Genomic DNA, 19,900 nt, shown 5'->3' with positions numbered 1-19,900 from the left:
AATGGAAAGGAATAGAGATCTTCAGAACCCATGCTTCAAATGATCTGGCTTTCAGAAATCTACAAAAATATTTGGTGTTGATTTGTCAGCATTAAAATGTGTAAATCACCCAACTGACTGGATGCACTGTCCAAAGCCAAGACTAAATAAGACTAAATAAGACTATGTAAGACTAAATAAGAGCTTTTCCTACTTCTCATGTTTTATTTGTAATCTAAACTGAGAACTTGCTTATAGCCATTTATTTATTGTATCATTATGACAAGGCACCTATAACTTATGATAAAACCAAGAAGCAGCATCCAAGTGGTTCAACTAAACAGAGGTTAATATAATTAAATTTAGTTTTCTCTGAAGCTATCTTTGTACAAAAAAAAAGCAAACTTTTGATGTGACATATTCTCTGGGTCTTGGCATTCATGATAACTAACAAAGCGAAGGAGGAATCTTGTAACCAGGTTAAGATTTATAAGCCAAAAGTCATGCATATTAAAATGAGGACCCAGAGTACACCTGGGGGTGGCTTAGTAGGTTGAGCGTTCGACTCTTGGTTTTGGCTCAAGTCATGATTTCACAGTTGGTGAGTTCAAGCCCTGCATCAGGCTCTGCACTGACAGTGCTGAGCCTGCTTGGAATTCTCTCTCTTTCTCTTTCTGTCTCTCTGCCCCACACCACTCTCCATCTATCTCTCAAAAAGATAAATAAATAAACCTAAAAAAAATGAGGACCCCAGGATGAGGAGTATAGACAGCAGAAACTCCATCAGCTGGGAATGAAGTTGATGGTGACCAGGAAGATTAGCCCCTTCCGAAATGCAATAAGCACACATAATACAGTTTATGAGCACAGCAGTGCCTGTTTACCACTATTTGGGTTCATTACCAGCAGCAGGGTAAAAAGATTCCTAAGTGCCAAGGTAAGTGGGTTCAGTGAAAATGCACCACAAAGACCAGAGGGGAAGCTTTGGAAACTGCTGGATCATCAGATCAATAGACTCGAAGATGACTAAGTTAGGTTGCCTTATGCAGTTTAAACATTTGTGCAGGGAGTCTCCCCACGCAGCCTTTTATTGACATCTACAGATCAATGGTAATTTTTGATCATTTTCAACCTACATAAACCTATTGACCCCATGGCCACCTTTGGGGCACTTCAAGTCGTCAAAAATAATCAGAGGAGATAGTGTAAAATTGTCAGACTGCTGAACACTCCAAGTAGTTTCATGTGCCCCCAGAGCAGAGTTGAGAGGTTAAAATGTAGTTCAAATTGCCAGCAGAACCTCAACTGGCAGAGTGTTCCAGAGAGTCTTGTCTTTATGTCTCATAAAAGGACACGCTGATTTGTATCCAGATTCTGACACTCATGCATAAGAGTTTCTTTAAAAAAAAAAAAAAAAAAAGCAAAGTTTCATTGGAAATATTAGATTGCAGAAAATGGATTATTCCTGTTTTCCTCTGTTGAATAATTCTTTCCATCTGTTGCCTAACGAAAGTAGGTAATATACTTCTAGAATAAAAATATGAATAGTAGGTGGTTGTGAACACGGAAAGGACAAGGACAAGTGGGAAGCTAGCACAAGCCAATAGCCCAGAGATCAGCAATAGCAAGAAATCTGTCTCCTAAGAATCGGTAAGATGGAAGAGTGAGGGAAAGAAGGAGCAAACTAATGAAGAGGAAGGAGTCAGAGTATTGAATCAAGATCATTTCCATAGGGAAGGGAAGGAGGGCAGGGAGCAGAGGAACGAAACATAAGAGAAGGTTTTTAATGATGACTTTTACTAGTCAGTAGGAGACTACTGAGACTTCCTTCTTCAAGGGAAGAATTTTTTTAATGTTTTTTTTTTAATTTTTATTTTTTAATGTTTATCTTTGAGAGAGAGAAAGACAGACCATGAGCAGGCTAGGGGCAAAGAGAGAGAGATACAGAATCCAAAGCAGGCTCCAGGCTCCAAGCTGTCAGCACAGAGCCCAATGTGGGGTTTAATCTCACCAACCAAGATCATGACCTGAGCTGAAATTGATGCTCAACTGACTGAGCCACCCAGGCACCCCTCCAAAGGAAGAAATTTAATCTTAAACACTTAAGATAGACCGTGCTCAAGCAAATCTTCTGAATCTAAGGAAAAACACAAGTAACTGAATAAACAAAATACAACCCAATCCACAGAATTAACTGTGCCCAAATTTTGCAGCAGGATTCTAAAATAGTGAATGTTGGTGTTGGAAATCCATTCAAGAGAGAATAATACAAATGATTTTCTTAAATGTTGAAGAATATACCAGTAAGGATTGTCTTGCCATTTTAAAATTTTCTTCATTTTTTTTCATGTGGACTTTACTAAACATTGACAAAAAGCACAGCTATTAATGAGCTTTATTTAAGGTGTGTGTGTGTGTGTGTGTGTGTGTGGTGTGTGTGTTGTAGCTCTTCAGGAGTAACAACATATTATGGGAAACTGTTGTCAGCATAAATTTATGATATAAAAATTATCCTTTACATTTACAACATGAGATTCTCCTTTTCCTTTTTTTCTTTTTAAGATACAAACCAAAGTAAGCACAACTATTGTAATCACCTTTTGAAGGAGTAATCTAGGTGCCAGGCATGCACGAACTTCAACTTGAGATCAGCAGGTCATATTTCTACATTAGATGGCGGAGGTTTTGAGTCTGGGGCATTTTGAATACTTTTGCTTTCTGAGAATCTGAGCTATAAATGTTTATTAAAAGGATCTATAATGAAATCAGTTTTGTTATTTTTTTAATGGTTGCCTGGAGTGTGTTGGATGACTGAATGCCGGTTGTTAATCATTAAGTACTCATGTTACCAAAAGTGTTTGATAGTATTGCCATCTAGGGGCTGAATGGAATTCTCAGCCCTGAAATAAACTGTAATTGAGCAGGTGCTGCTATTGACAATATACATATGTTTTTGCTTTATAGCCCACATGCTTTTCATGTTTCTTATGACAAAAGCTATCTCTAAATGTCCCCCAACAGCCTACCTTTTTTATATATAATCTGTTAGAGGTGATTACTATTTGCTTTGGAGCTTATGCTTTTTTGGCATCTATTACTGAATATTCTGAACAAAGAGTTTTTCTTTTTTGCATTATTAATCTTGCCCATGTTTGCCCTATTTCTACAGAAAAGGAATCATTTATCAGAAAAGAATGTTTGTAATCGGGACTTGTAGCATCTTCAGATTTAATATTCATTATGGACATTCTAGTTCTGTGCTATATTTATCTAAAAGACCAATCCAATGTTGTGGAGAAATAAGTTTTAAATATTTATGATCTAACTTTTAATATTTTAAAAAAGAGAAATTAGTATTTCTATAAAATTTGTTTCAGAGTCTGGTCGCTTAGCAAATGTTTAAATATTAAAAGATTTCAAGAGGTTAGCATGTAATATCATAATGGGACTTATTGAGAGAGGAAAATTAACTTACAAGTTTTTGATAAATACAGGCAATTATATTTTCTTGCTTGTGTTTAACACATAAGAAGAGACATTAAACAGTTGAAACTTATAACCAAGAATGTGAGGAAAGGGTGTCAAAAATTATCTCTATGATGTTTTGGTTTTGTGTAACAAGGTTTTTGGAAAATATTTCAGTTCAATTTTACCAACTTGTTTTAGATTCAAAATTATATTTGGGTGTCTCAAAATTAAGGAGAATTTCCATTCATATAACTTCATTCGATGCTTTTGGTACCTATTCTTAGAACTAATTTCCTCTTCCCTACCTCACATTCTTCCTCCTGTACCCAGCAACAAGAGAGGAAAGGACAATTGAAAGCTATCTATCATATTTAAACATCTAACAAACTGAACCTGATCTCACACACTGTTAAGTGTGAATATCCCATTAAACCAGTCAAAACTTCCTCATGATTATTCACATTCAATGACTGTTGTACAAAACAGAAAGTCCTGTGGGGGGGGGGGGGGGCGGGGGTGTCTCTGGGTATGTGTGTCTGTGTGTCTCTGGGTATCTGTGTGTGTGTGTGTGTGTGTGTGTGTGTCTGGGTGCATGTGTGTGTGTTTACCCATAGACACATTACTGGTCCACTTGCAGTCATAGTTGCTATCTGTAAACAGACATATCCATCTGGCCCAGATGTAGAAAGAGCACCCTGGGCTCTCTCAAACATGAAGACTTTTAGTTCCAGTTTTTAGTGATGTAAAATATGTTAAATGTTCTCCCCAAGCAGAAAAAACAAACTAATTCTGCTATCCTTTTTTTTTTTCCTTTTAAATCAACAAAAACCAAGTTCTCAAAGCCTAACTAACAATTACTTTTGGTAAATTTTATAGTTTTAGTCATGGTGTTTTTAACAAATGAGAATATCTTCACATATTTATCACTAGTAGACTTCTCTAAGGTGTTTGTTCATTTATAGTTCAGGTAGCTTGTTGTTTTTGTTTTCTTGTGTTTGTTTTATTGCATTTGTAAAATATAAATATGCACCAAGAGAATGCAAGAGGGAGATTGGGGAGGTATAAACAAATAGTATAAGAGATTAATGAAAAAGAATTAGGACTGTCTCAGTTAACTCTCCAAACCCTTAGGATTATCCCATTCTTTGTCCTGCAACCCACTGCCACGGGTCTCCATTGTGAGATGGATACAGCACTGACCTGAAGCATTATAGATTTTTTTTAATGTTTATTTATTTTTGAAAAAGAGAGAGACAGAGCATGAGCAGGGGAAGGGAAGAGAGAGAGGAGACACAGAATCCGAAACAGGCTCCAGGCTCTGAGCTGTCAGCACAGAGCCCGACGTGGGGCTCATACCTACAAACCTCAAGATCACAACCTGAGCCAAAGTTGGACGCTTAACCAACTGAACCACCCAGGTGCCCCAAGACTCTTTCTTTATGTTATATAGCACATCCTTTGGGTTGCCAGCTCTGTAAAGGCAAGGATCCTATTTGATCTATACATTGCAAATGTCTGAAATCACACATTAGATATTACATGTAGGTGGGAAGAACAAGAAAAAAACCCACATTGTTTTCTTAATAATTCAAAACTCTGTTGTGATGTTTGTGCTGCCATTGCTCATGTACCTTGGTCAGAGAATGACCTCCCAGCAATTATTAGCAGTTCCCAAAAGAAAACTAACCTGTTAATTTTCATTACAGGGTACAAGCCATCAAGCCCACCTGTTTGGGTTAGAACCATTCACAACATATCACATTGGAATTGTGGCCACAAACCAGGCAGGAGAAGTTTCAAGCCCTTGGACTATGGTTCACACCCTAGAATCTTCCCCCAGTGGACTGAGCAACTTCACAGTGGAACAGCAAGAGAACGGCCGAGCATTGTTGCTACAGTGGTCAGAGCCTGTAAAAACCAATGGTGTGATTAAGGTAACGTCTACCCTGAATATGAAGGCATGTTTGGTGTTCTCCAGATAAATAGATGAGCCCTGACATGCCATCATGTCACTGTGGGAAAACACCCTTCACAGTCGGTTTAATTCTCCTTGATCGCTCCTCCAGGCACTTAATCATAGATCAGAGAAAACTGGCTCCCATGTGTTATGCTTGCTATGAACCCAACACTGAGCTAAGTGCACTCTGTGGATTATCTCATTTAATTTTCACATCAACACTACCAGGTAGCTACCACTAAACTTCATGAGGCATAATAAAGGCTAAATAATTGCCCAAGCCCACATTGCAAATGACTGAATTGCAATTTGAAGTCAGGAAGTCACGCTAAAACTGAACCCTAAATGATTGTTCTTACTGCCTCCTGAATTACCCTGCCCAGTTATTTACTCAAGACTTGCCTAACTTACACTGTGAGCAGAGCTCACTAAGCAGAGGACAGGAAGCCCTACATGTCTGCTGACTCCCCCACCTCCATACATAACCATGAGGAGTCATCTTATTAATGTCATAGATGTCTCACGTTTCACTGGTCTATGAGCACAAAGAAAGTTGCATTTCCATTATCAGACTGCATTTAGATACTTTGAACAATCACCCTTGTGAAAGCCAGCCTTCGTCTCCCTCTCTAATGTTCCTCTCCAACGGTAGGGGGATTTACCGGTCAGTCTATTACTGCCTCTAGTCTTGGACCAGCAGTTAGGCCCTCATCACCTACCTTCTGCAGAATTCCCCAGCCCGCAGCTGCTCTAGACCCTCTGCCTTCCTTTACCACTCCCTCTCAAGATGGCAAAGAGTTCCCTGTTAATTCCACACAGAACAGTTAAGACTAAGCTGTAACTTTGCTGAAAGCTTCTCTAAAAACCCTGTAAGGAAGATGACAGCAGATACTACCTACAGCAAAAACTTAGAACTGTCATGCGAGCTCACAGGCTCAGGCCCATCCTCATGGGCCTCCATGTAACAGCCTTGCTGCTTAGCTCAATGGCCGCCTCTCAGCTGAGTGCCAGACCTGCCACAGGCAGCAGAAGTAGGCTGCTTTCTACAAGCCTGCTACATGTGACAGAGCCTGACTTCCCCTACTCTAGTACAGGAGGCTGAACCCGGAGGATCCGTGGTCTTAAAATCCAAGCCAGAGCCCTAAGATTTCATCAGAGAAAAGAATCTCTCTTTTCACACTCAGAGAAGTGTGAAAGAATCTCTCTTTTCACACTCAGAGAAAAGAATCTCTTTTCACACTCATCAAAGTACCTCCTTTGTGAGTGTTTGTTTCCCATTCTGGTGTCTGCCTTTTCCTGGCATGATTGACAACAGGAATATCTACTCCTTTATCTTCATTTCCATTTCACCAAATATTTATTGAGCTTCTACTAAGTACCAGGCATTTATTCAGGAGTGAACAAAACAGGCAAGATCCCTGCTATCACACACCTTACCTGTGTGTGTGTGTGTGTGTGTGTGTGTGTGTGTGTGCGTGTGCATGAATGGTGGGAGTACGGAGAGGCAAACAAAAAGCTAGTACACAAATAAACAAGAGAATTTCAGAGCAGAATGAATACTATAAAGAAAATTAAATAGAATAATATAATTATGCCTGCTCAGGCTATTTTAGAATGGATGATCATTTGAATTGAGTTGACATTTGAGCTGAGCCCTGAATGACAAGACCGAGTCAGTCATGTGAAGATATGAGAGCAAAATGTTTCAGACAAAGTGAACAGCAAATGCAAGGCCTGAAGCCAGGAATGAACTTGGTGTGTTCAAATGAAGGGAGGAAAGCCACTGTGGTTGAAGCATTGGGAGGGAGAGAAAGATGAGATTGGCAGATTGGTAGGAGGTGGACTGTGCCCAACCTTGTGGGCTGTGATGAGTTTGGAATTTATTCTAAGTGCAATGAAAAATTACTGGAGGGTTCAGGCAAAGGAGTAGCATAATCAAATTCATGTTTTTCAAAATCACTCTGGCTGCTATGTAGAAAATGGACTCTAAGAAGACCAGTTGAGTTTAGGAGATATTAAAAACTCAGGGTAGAATGAGTGGGTGCTGGGAGGGTACAAGACATGGGTGAAGTGGAGATACATCCAGAAAGCAAAGTTCACAAGATCTGTTAATGGACTGGATGTGAAATATGAATGAAAAGGGATAGTTCAGGCCCTGAGTCCTTGACTGGGTAAGTAAGGGTGGAAATTCTACAGGTTTGAAGGGGTAAGTAGGCAGTTGGAGGTAGAAATCTAGAATTCTCGAGGCAGTTCTCTACAAACATAAATGTACCTATATTTATAGGTATTTATAGTATATGGGTGGTGTGTAAATCCCTGTGCTGGAGGAAATCAGGCATAAGAGAATATAACTAAAGATGATGAGAGACTAGGCTCAGGCTCTGGGGAATACAAAAATTTGGAGGTCTAGAGGAGGAAGTGGGGCCAGCAAAGAACATTGAGAAGAGGCAGGTGAGGTAGAAGGAAAAGTAGATGAGTGGGGCATCTGAAAACTGTGGAGAGAGTCTGTTGAATGCTGTTGAGAGATCAAGTGGAATGAGGGCAGAGAAGTCATGCTGGATCAGGAAATGACGTAATCATTTTGACCTTGACAAGGAGATCAAGTGGTGAAATGAGAAACCTGGTTGGGATGGCCTGAGGAGAAAATGGGAAGAGAAGGAATTGAGGATAAACAACTCTTTAAAGAAGTATAGGGGAAAAGCAGAGAAACTGGGCAGTAGCTGGTGGACTATAGTGTCAAGAAGTTTTATTTAAAAATCAATGAAAGATACTAGAGTACATTTAAACACTAATGGAAATAGCCCAGTAGAGGGAGATCAATCGGTGATGCAAGAGATAATGAGAATGATGGCAGGAGTGAGAGCTGTAGGAAGGGGGAGATATGGGATCCAGGGCTCAGGTGGGCCACACAGGGGCAGAGATACTTCATCCATAGAATGAGGAAGGAGGGTGAACAGTGTAAGTCTAGATCCACATGGATACGGTGACGATCATATATAACATGAGAATATTCCTTTCTGACTGCTTCTGTTTTCCCAATCAAATATAGGGTTCTGTCAACAGCCACCTGTGAGACAGGGAAGAGGGTGTTGGCAGGTATTGGGGAAAAGAGAAGATATGAAAGCATCACTTTGGAAAATGAAAGAGCAAACATACAGAGGAATAGAACAGGACTACAAGTGGGAATCACCCACTTAACATTTATAGTAAGAAATTTAAAGTGAGACCAGTCAGCATATCTGAGTGTTTTCTCCCAAACCCAGAGAGAAGCTAAGGTACAGAGGGAAAGCTAAATTTAATACTAGATAGAGATTTGCTAGGTGAATATGAAGGGGCTCAGTGACTCATAGAGGCTTTCAATTTGATTATGGAAGCTGAGCTTTCTTCAGAAAATATACTATTTCTCTTCCCTCAGGGATGTGAGCTTGCACTAGGATCCCAACTAGAAAAAAAATCACACTGAAATATGGGAGTCCAACATAAACAGATTTCCAAAAGTCTAGGCTGTTTCATCTTAAATAACATTAAAGTATATCAACAGTCCAGTCGAAGTTAAGTTTCCCGTTGAGAATGTTTCAAACTAGATTTGCCTCCCAAGAGATTCTGATATATGTCCCAGCCCCACTTGAGGGAGGCCACCCTAGGGAGTCACCACCATCCCCAAGAATGTATTGTATCTCTCAGGTGCACTGAGGCTGGAAGAGGGTAGAAAATCACTATACAAAAACATCTATATTCAAGTTGAGTTACTTCCCATCTTTCCCAAAGAACAATGAATAATATGGAATGAAAATTTGCTCTACATTTATAATGAGTGCTCAGAGGATTTTCCCCAACAAAAGAACACTTTGCTCCAAAGGAGCAATTCTTCCAAGGCATGCGAGAGAATACGGGGAGGGGGAGAGAGGGGTTCTCCACCTTCTACTCATCAAAGTCTGCATCTACATTTGTGTATATATGTATAACATACATATGTATATATGTGCATGTATGTGTGCCCACACACAGATACACAGACATCTTCAGGCTTGGCACCCTGGTACAAATGATTAAGCATTATAATTCCATTTCCCAGTAAATGCCGTAGGAGACAATGTAGATAGTTCTTACTTACCCCACTCAGAATGAGACCCAAAGTGCTTGTCATCTATAAAACAGGGTATTTGAATACGGTTCCTTTTTAAAAAAACAAAAATAAGAGGAAACCCCATGAGCACTTTTTAAGCCAAAGAATCAGCTTCAATAGTCCTTAGCTTTTAGATATGTGCTTACATGATATCCAACGTTTAAAAAAAAGGCAAAGAAAACTATTGTTCCTCTTTTTGTGGACTTTCTGTGGACTTTTTGTGTTACAGTAACTGGAAAAGAGCACATTCCCAAAACTAATATCAGAATGCTTCATCTGGATTGGGATCATCAAAAGGAAAAATTGGAGGGTGAGAAGGGTGAAAGGGACAAAATAGCTACACCAAGAAATCATAGGCTACACATTATTTTCCCTCTGCTTCTCTTCTTCCTACAGACATACAACGTCTTCAGTGAGGGTATCCTCGAGTACGCGGGACTGAATCGTGAGTTTCTCTTCCGACGCCTGGACCCTTTCACTCTCTACACACTGACCCTGGAGGCCTGCACCAGGGCTGGGTGTACACACTCAGTGCCCCAGCCTCTGTGGACAGATGAAGCCCCTCCCCACTCTCAGCTGGCTCCTACCATCCAGTCCGTGGGACCCGCAAGCATTGAGCTGAGCTGGTCTGAGCCTATACACCCAAATGGAAAGATAATTCGCTATGAAGTGATTCGCAGGTGCTTTGAGGGAAAAGCTTGGGGAAATCAGACAATCGAGGCCGATGAGAAAATTGTTTTCACGGAATATAATACAGGAAGGAACACATTTATGTATACTGACACTGGTTTACAACCATGGACGCGGTGTGAATATAAAATCCACACTTGGAATTCAGCAGGTCACACCTGGAGCTCTTGGAGTGTGGTAAAGACAATGCAGGCGCCCCCAGAAGGCGTCTCTCCCCCTGAAATAGCCTATGCATCTACGAGTCCCCCAAAACTGCTGATTTCCTGGATCCCGCCAGAACAGCCTAATGGTATTATCCAGTCGTATAAACTTCAAAGGAACGGAGTGCTCTATCCTTTCAGCTTTGATGCCATGACTTTCAATTATACCGATGAAGAGCTGCTTCCGTTCTCCACATACAGTTATGCGGTCATCGCCTGTTCAAGTGGAGGCTGCTCCTCGAGCAAACCCACCAGCATTACAACCCTCGAGGCAGCTCCAGCCGGGGTCAGCCCTCCAGCTCTCTGGGTCATCAGTGCTACCCAAATAAATGTATCGTGGTCACCGCCATCAATTCAAAATGGAAAGATCACTAAATATTTGCTGAGATTGGACGGGAAGGAGTACCTTGCTGGGCAGGGCCTGTCCCTGCTGGTTTCCCACCTGCAGCCTTATACTCAGTATGATTTCTCCCTGGTGGCCTGCACAAAAGGAGGTTGTACAGCTAGCGCATCAAAATCTGCCTGGACAATGGAGGCCCCACCGCAGAACATGGACCCTCCAAAACTGCAAGTCACAGGCTCAGAGTCAATAGAGATCACCTGGAAACCTCCTAGAAACTCAAATGGCCAGATCAGAAGTTATGAACTTAGACGGGATGGAACCATTGTCTACACTGGCCTGGAAACGCGCTATCATGATTTCACTCTCACCCCAGGTGTGGAGTATGGCTACACAGTGGCCGCCAACAACAGCCAAGGTGGGGTTTTGAGTCCACTCGTCAAAGACAGAACCAGCCCCTCAGCGCCTTCAGGGATAGAACCCCCAAAATTGAAGGCTAAGGGCCCTGAAGAGATTTCAGTCAACTGGGATGCTCCAGTGAGGACAAATGGCGATATTGTCAACTACACCCTCTTTCTCCGAGAGCTCTTTGATAAAGAAACAAAAACCATACACATAAACACAACTCATAATTCTTTTGACACACAGTCACTCGTAGTAGACCAGCTGAAGCCATTTCACAGGTAGGTAGTCGACTCCGGGTTTTCTAAGAGCAACACTGTCCTTTCTATAGTGTAAGCCCTTACACAGTGTAAATGAAAACTCTAAAACAAGATGTAGGATGTCCCCAACCCCTGATCATGTAAGCACTGACAGTGGACTAGCAACATCCTCATCCAGCCAAAGCTTGTTTGCATAACTTCTAGAGAGCAAAATGCTTGCAGGTGGTATCTTGAGAGTCCGTTTTTTTCAGAAATGTTTGCAATTCACCACAATGTCTGGGACAAGTGATACAGAGATGGGACCCCTTCCCTGAGATTAGACCCTCCTGAAAACACACAGGCCCCTAGACAGTTCTGAGAGCCCAAATGGGGTTATCTGACCCAGGCTGTGAAAAAAAATTGGGTATTATTTTAAAGATCAAAAAGGCGCCAGTGAGTTATTACCAGCCAGAGTTGGACTACCCAAATTTTGTTTTGGGGAGAGCCTTTTCTACGGAATCCAGCACTTGTGCCAGGGATAATGAGACTCATGTGACTCTATACCCTCATCCCCTTAGGGTTTCCCCAGCTCTGATCTCATGACTTCCGAGGACGGTGCCACTTTGCCAGCTCATGTGTCTCACTGATCCTACTCTGGGCTCTCTGACGTGCATGGATGTGTGTCTCTCTCTACACGAAGGAACCTTCCCACTGGCCCTTTTCCTATAGCTTAAAGAATTACTTGGCATTTTTCCCCATCACATTTTAAGTAACTTACATCCCCAAGGAGAGGAGTAATAAAAGACATTTTATGCTTAAAATTTAGTAAAATGAACAGAACCACTTAAAAAAAATTAAAGGCTGAAAGAGTGTTGATTTCCAACCACCACTGCTAAAATTCAGCTATTATTGTAATCTACTGATGTGTAGATTAGATCCCTCCTATAATTATCTCTGATATATAGTGCTGTTTAAATGAAACATTCATGGTCTTATGCATCTACTCATGACAATTATTTAAGGTCGCATTAAATATTAAACAGTAATTAAAACTTCCGTAGGTATCTTTCATAGCTAATCCACATGCTGTGTGAGTTGCCTTTTATCTGACTCTGATTCAGGGCATTAAAGAGACCCAGGTTAGCCGCACAGCTATACATTTTATTCTGACTTCTTTTTTACCTGACTGGTACCTGCAAGTTTTAAAAATCGTATCAAGCTGCTCCCCTTTGAAACTCTTACTCAGAAAGATTTCTAGAGAAGAATAAAGTTTCCAGAGGTGAGAGGAGCACTTCTCACAGGCTGGGGAGGGGGAAAAAAGCTTGATAGCCTCATAAGCCTAACGATGATATTTAAGGGGATAAGAGATGTCCTCTTTACTCTCCACTCTAATTGAAGATGTAAGTGACAGTAAATGACTTAAAACAGCCTCTCACTTGTAGACGAAGTTGGACTTCATGTAGTTTGTGGTTTTTCTAGCAGCTTAATGTCTACTGAATACTGCAAATTAGCGTGTCCTCCTGGGCACCTCCAGCTGATCAGTAGGAAGAAGGAGCCTGGGAATCCTCTAAGTAGCAAAAGGCACATGAGCCAGAATTTTAAAACTGCCACAGATAATCTGGAAAACGATCCATGTGTGGACAATTGACTTCACAGAATTGTTTTGGAGTCCGATCTGCCATATGCACCCACGAACTGATGTGCCCATAAACCGGTAGTCTCATCACGGTGGAGATAAGCATGGGAGGAGCAGACAGGAAGGAGAAGCAGAAAGCGGGAATGAAAGGTGTCACAAAAGAAGGAAAAAGAAGTGTAATGGAGAAGGGAACGTGGGAAAAAGAAGAGGGAAGGAGAAATAGAAAAAAAGCGAGGAAGAGAACAGAAAGCAGTGGTAAGAGGAGAGAAAGCAGAAAAGAGAAGAGGAAAAGGTAGGAAACAAAGATGGAAAGAAAGGTGGCTGTGGCTTGAGGGAAAACCAAGGATGTCGTAAAATCAGCAGGGCATGGGAACAGAGGGAAAAAAGCACTTACGTGCAGCCATAGGCACTTAATACTAACAAAAGCCCCTCTTGCTGGAAAGGGAAAGTCCCAGCTATGTAAATAGAACTTCCTAGGCAGCAGCAGACCAACTACGAGGCAAAACATAATTGATTGGTTGAGTTTAACTGGATGGTGATAAGGTGTCTCCATGATTGATAATCTAGCGTGAAGCTGGGTTAACTTTGGCCCCAAAAGGTCTTTCTGTGGTGTAAGAGAGCCTGTTTTAAGATGTCAGGTATCAGGTGAGGGGATTTATTACCACGGAGACTTTAACTCCATGATGTTCCTTCATGACCTGGAAACATTCCTGGGGAATCACTCAGCCCCAGCTGCAGATGTAGAAGAAGCCCAAGGCTACTGAAAACTGGTTCATACCCCCCAAGATGCACATTCGTCATCACTGTGTTAAGTAATTCTGCAGCGTACCAGAATTTTTTTTATGTTGGAGAGAATCTTGAAAGTTCATTTATTCCTTACATTCCTGTTTAGGGAAGAATTGTGCCCACCCCTTTCCGGACAGATGAGAATCTGTTTTAGTTTGGAAAGCCAGGATGATTTAACATGTTCTAAAATTTTCATGGAAATAGAACTTTGTCGTTCTTTAAAAAGGCTAGCTGTAGATAAGAATAAACATGAACTTAGTTGTCTTTTTCTCTTCGAAAAACAGTCTTTTAAAGATCCTTTCCGTGAGAATCTATTTTGCCAATAATGGGCAGTTTCTGCCTTGTGTCCTGAAGGTATGAAGTACGAATTCAAGCCTGCACCATGCTGGGGTGTGCATCAAGTGACTGGACATCCACACAGACCCCTGAGGTCGCACCCCAGGTGCAACCGCCTCCACATGTCGAGGTACGGATGGCACCAGGGGGGTTCCAGCCCGTGGTTTCCCTTTTATGGACAGGACCACTTCAGCCAAATGGAAACGTTTTACATTATGAGTTGTACAGAAGACAAATAGCAACTCAGCCCGGAAAATCGAATCCAGTGCTAACCTATAACGGAAGCTCAACCTCTTTCACGGACTTTGAACTGTCGCCTTTCACAGAATATGAGTATCAGGTAAGAAATGTGTATTATCACCAATCCACACTGAGATTGTAGGCGCACGTCAGCACCTGCCTGTAAAAATCACTTGCAATATGAAAAGCCACTTAAAGAGACATGGAGCTTAAGGAATTTAATAAGGTCCTTTAAAAATTTGTAAGCAGTAAATGAGGGGGGAAAGACCACATTCATTTGCCTTCTTCATTTCCTTGGTTCTTGATCCATGTGATATGTGCTTGTTATTCCTATGTAAATTTCGGGTGAAGTATTTGCATTTCTTATTAATGAAGTAATTTCTACCATTAAGCTTCCCTCTGTCAGTATTGCCTTGGCAGGAAACACTCCTTGTTAAAAAATCACTTTGAAAGTAATTCATTCATTGTACCAAGATAAAGCAAAACCCAGCAGCAAGTACCTTCACCCTCTGTGCTCAAGAAATATGTGGAATGTTGAGGAATGTCTAGAGGAAAACAGCTAACCTGCTCATGGGGACGAATCAAGTTTTGTATGAGAGCAGCCTAAAAAATCGGATTTTGCATAGCCCTAAAAAGTTGAGAATTGAGAAAAATATTCGGAAAGCGTTTTGAAATCTATAGAGGACTTCTGTTAGGTTTACTTTGTCGTGCTACCAGAGTGCTTTTGATTCCTCTTATGATAGCACCCCACTTCCCCGGGGGGATGATCCCCCCCACCGCTTGCCCAGGTTTGGTGGGAGTATCGTTCCCTGAATGTGTCAGGCTGTCTCCTAACCAAGTGATGGGCACCGGAGCCATGCTCAGCCCCTCAGATTCATCTGGGGCTTGATCCTCAGCACAGTGACTCACAATTTTAAAAGGCAGAAGTGAGAAGTCCTGATAAAATATCCCCAGTCTCAATCCAAAAGCTTTTCTTTTTTATCCCTGCGATTTGCAGGCTCGATCATTCAACTGTTCTTTTAATTCCAGATTCTCCCAAGAAACTCCCTTTTGCTTAAGTCAGAATCATTTTCTCACTTGGAGTCTGAAGCTCGCTGGTTGATACAAGCTGCAAGCACTCAGTGCCAGGCACAATGCCAAATGCAAGTTTTTAAAAGAGGAAACTGAGCCTTGAATGGCTTACCATACCCAGAAGTAATAAAATCACTAAGTCACTAGAAATATGTGGAGCAAATCAGTGAGGATAGTAATTAGAGGTAATATTTTAGTGTGAGGAGAGTGTACTTTTGGCCAATAATGTATGAAATTAGTTACCCAATGAACTTAGTGAACATTGAAAATGTAAGTAGATTCTTGAATCCTTTGGAGACATACACGGGTATATATCCCTAATCCCTTGTTTTCATTTCCAAATCTAAAACTCGCTTAAAAATGAGAGTTTTTTCCTAGGTTTGGCACAACTCATTTGGCAGCAAAACTCAGTCTGAACAAACTTGAGACTGTTTGCAGCATTTATCCCATCTAATGTGAATATTTATATGTTTGCTACAGAAATATTGTGTTTCATTACCAGATCATTCTGAGGATATTACAAAATATGCAATATATGTATTGTATTACCTTTCCAAAATCTGAAAAAAAAATATTTAAAAACACATCAGGCCCCAAGGGTTTAGGGTGAGGATTATGGTTTATATTATGAAGCAACAAAATACCTAGTGATACCACAGTTGGAAACAGCCAGAGTCTCTGTGGCTGGCCATCCTTTTGTTCTTTTCTCTATATCTTTACTAAAAAGTGTCAAGTTATCAAAGACTCTTTTATTCTCAATTCTCTAGTCTCCTTTATAAATAAAAGCACACCTTTATGACAGAGCTGAATGGAATCAGCATGAAATTTTCAGCCTCTAATTAGATGAAACTAAATATCCCATTGTGGGGCACCTGGGCAGTCAGTTAGGCATCTGACTCTTAATTTCAGCTCAGTCATGATCTCACAGTTCATGGGATCGAGCCCCATGTCGGGCTACAGGCTGACAGTGCAGACCCCGCCTGGGATCCTCTCTCTCCCTTTCTCTCTGCCCCTCCTCTATTCATGCTCTCTCCTTCTCTCTCTCTTTCTCGCTCTCTCAAAATAAATAAACATTAACCAAAACAAAAACAAAAACAAAAAACAACCCATAGATACTAAAAGTAAACCAGTGATTATAGCTTCTTTGGCGTTATGTTGTGTCATCGGGTTCAATAACTGGCCTCGTGATCCATAGAAGTCTTATGCCAGGTTTTTAAGGCATGGTAAACCCCATGCATGTATCTTAGCTCTCGTGAGTTTTCTTAACAGGACAGGACCTAAGGATAAGCAGGAGCCAAGGGACCCACAGTTCAGAGGAAAGTGGACCTCAGACTATGCTGTTCCTTTTGTAACCCTTCCTGTCAGCTCTGTGTCATGTTCCTCCTCCTTACTCTTTCCACCCGAATGGGTGCATTTCATTGGTTTTTCATAACAAACTGGTCTCAAATTTGCATTTACTAGCTAATCCTACCTTGTTACAACATAAGGATAGAGAGCAGGAGGGTAAAATCTAGACTATCTGCCCCAAACACAGTCCTCACAGGAAATATTTTGAAAAATATAGATTAAATGCTGGAATAAATGAACTAAGATATTGGATTTACTTAGCCTGTGTAACTGCTGAGTCTATATAGACCCTGAGTAATCTCACAGAAGCTATTTAGGATGTAATGTACTACAAGAATTGATTTCCCTTTTACAAAAGAACGTTTTGCCATTGAGATGAATTTGTATTGCTCTCAAATTTGTCTGAGGGTTACTTCATCTGCAAGCTGCCTTTCAGAAAACACCTTCACTATCCTAGAGACATCAGTTTACCCAACATCTGTCAATGATTTGACCCTTCTGCAGAGGATTGTATTTGTGAGGTGATTTGTATTGGTATGGTATAAAACCAAAGAACTGAGAAACTGCCCAGAGATATGGACCTACTCATCAAAAGGGTGGTGATGATCTGTAATTGGGTAGGTAACCTTCCACTTGGTATACCAGGAGGGTGTCTGATGCCATTGCCCATCCTCCTATATGACCCTACACCATTGTACTCTTTTCTGTTTTGGTATCTGACAAAATTTATTATGTGGGAAAAACAAAACAGCACTGACTAGAATAAATTCACCAATCAGTTGACCAGTGTTTGAGTTCTGGGAGAAAAGAATATAGAATGGATGAGTTTTGATGGACAGAAGGGACAGAAACTATGTTCTTACTGAGAGAAAGGGGATTCCCTCACTCCAGGAAACTCTGAAGAGTGAGAACCAGCCAATGTCACTTACCTTACAACAATTCACATAACCAGCTTGATAACTGTTGCATTTGAAGGTGGGAAAAAGTCATGTGATATTACAGGCACTTTCTAAGTTTTCAGTGATACTTCAATATTGAACATCTTAAAGAAGTGGTTCCCAGTGTTTCTAGTACAAAAGGATCACCCAAGAAGCATGTTCAAAGTGCAGATTCTAAGGGGTTAGGGTGGGGATTTCCAGAATTTGTATTTTTAACAAGCAGCTTAGATGGCCCACAACTCTTTTTTTTTTTTTTTTTTTTTTTTTTTGAGAGAGAGAAATACTACCCCAGAGGGTACAGCATTGTTGCTATGCTACTTAAGCCAGATTTTCAAGTCGTGATTTCCTAATTCAGTGGCTCTGAGCCCTGACTGCACATTAGAATCACCTGGGGAACTTTAACCACCTTCCCGATGCCCTGGCCCCATCCGTCTGTAGTTCTGATTCTGGGATGCGTCCAGGCATCAGTGCGTTTCAAAAGGTCCCCAGGTGATTCTAATGTGCAGCCAGGGCTGAGAATCATAGTCCTAAACCATCATAAACCGATTGCCTAAATAAGTGAAGCCAGCTCTCCACAAGTGCCGAATTTACGTGATGATAATTGATGACCAACCTATTTACCTCCGTCTATCATGGTCATCTTGGTCTATCCATGACTTTCCCAAACAAGAGTCCTACTGTTGTGGTATGAAGCCAGAAAGGGGGCAGAATATATTATCTGCAAAGTTCATGTTTCAATTAATCATATAATTTCTTTTACTCTTGCTCATGGGTTTTGTTTGATTTTTGTTGTTTTACTTTGTTTTGTTTCTCATTTGGGAGACCTGGTCTTTGGTACTAAGAGTTAGAACATTCAGCACCTTTAAAATGGCATTTTCCTAATTTGATTCATTTCTATACAGCTTCCAGAGATTCTGAAGGATCAGCTTTAATAAAAACTGTAAGATCTGAAATATAAATCATAGAAATTTGGAAGTGGTTTTTTCTATGTCACAAGATGGATGGGGTGTCTTTGCAGAACCACACAGCACAGAGTCTCTTTAGAGAACAAGCATTCTCACTGAATTTCAAATACAATTTAGCTTACCAAAACCTAACTCTCAAAAACTCTGTAAAATGTGTGATTCATACATAAATGAAATGCATCTTTACTGAACAAAATTCTTCAATGCACAGACCTTTTCCTTGAATGGAGGTTACAGGCTTCCTGTTCCACGGAATATTGAAGAACGCAAAGTGATACTTTTCACGGGCAATACTCATTTCTGTCCTCAACTTTTTCAAATTAGGCTGTACTGACATATATGGTATAAACCTCCACATTCTGTGTGGGGAAGCTCTTAATTGTTCAGCAAGCAAATTAAGACGGTAGTCTCTGCACAGGCTTTGGAGAGGGACCCGTGTGTGAGTCTACTCCATAAGCAGCTTCAGTTTTGACCTGCGGGGAGTGAGCTGAGGCCAATGAGCAGCTCCCGGTAATTGTGCATTCATATTCATACTCTCGCTTAAGGCAATGACTCACCATGGATTTGCTAGGGCCTGCCATGGCTCCCCCTTTCACCGAATCATGCTGTCAGTGACTTAATTAGTTTTCCTGAAACTTCCCCACTTTGACAGCTTTTTGCAATAAGCACCTACACTCGCACGATCTCCAAGGCCTCCGGTGCCTCGTAACTGGGTGACTGAAAAGTGACAGGTCAGCCTCAGAGGAAACTCTATGACTCACTAAGTGTGGGTCTGATAGGGCCGGTGCTGAGGAAGGCCACACGGGATGGCAGGCTGCTGTTTTCTAACAGACCGACCCTGGCTCCAAAAAATTCTGTCTAAAAATTTATGCCGAAGAGGATGGAAGAGCTGAGAAGGAGACATACTAGGGGACTTTCACTGTTCCTACTAGAAACATCTGTCTGAAGACTGCAGGGGAGGCTAGTGAGGCCCTCTCTGTGCACCCCCACAAGGTGCGGGTGACAGCTGGAAGGGAGGACAGAAAGGACAGCAGCTTCTAGCCCTTCTCTATTTCTGGATCCTGGAGCAAATCAACCTTTCCCAGTGATTGTCCCCTGAGTTAAAATAATAATTATAATTTTTATTTTAGAGAGAGACAGAGTGAGCTCAAGCAGAGGAAAGGTGCAGAAGAGAGGGAGA

The 19,900-nt window shown here is 41.2% G+C and overlaps 1 protein-coding gene across 1 annotated transcript in view; it reads left to right on the top strand.

Annotated features, from left to right (window-relative positions):
* Positions 1-19,900, top strand: part of USH2A (usherin) — a 735,906-nt gene that overhangs the window by 674,288 nt on the left and 41,718 nt on the right. Inside the window, exons 61-63 of the mRNA XM_047839579.1 lie at positions 5,154-5,381; positions 9,927-11,443; positions 14,178-14,499. Coding sequence (XP_047695535.1) covers positions 5,154-5,381; positions 9,927-11,443; positions 14,178-14,499 — 2,067 coding nt within the window. The remainder of the gene's footprint in view (positions 1-5,153; positions 5,382-9,926; positions 11,444-14,177; positions 14,500-19,900) is intronic.

The sequence above is a fragment of the Prionailurus viverrinus genome, chromosome F1 (assembly GCF_022837055.1).
Source record: "Prionailurus viverrinus isolate Anna chromosome F1, UM_Priviv_1.0, whole genome shotgun sequence".
In the NCBI taxonomy this organism is placed as follows: Eukaryota; Metazoa; Chordata; class Mammalia; order Carnivora; family Felidae; genus Prionailurus; species Prionailurus viverrinus.
Note: the sequence above shows the minus strand (reverse complement) of the source record. Positions and strands in the feature narration are given on the sequence as shown.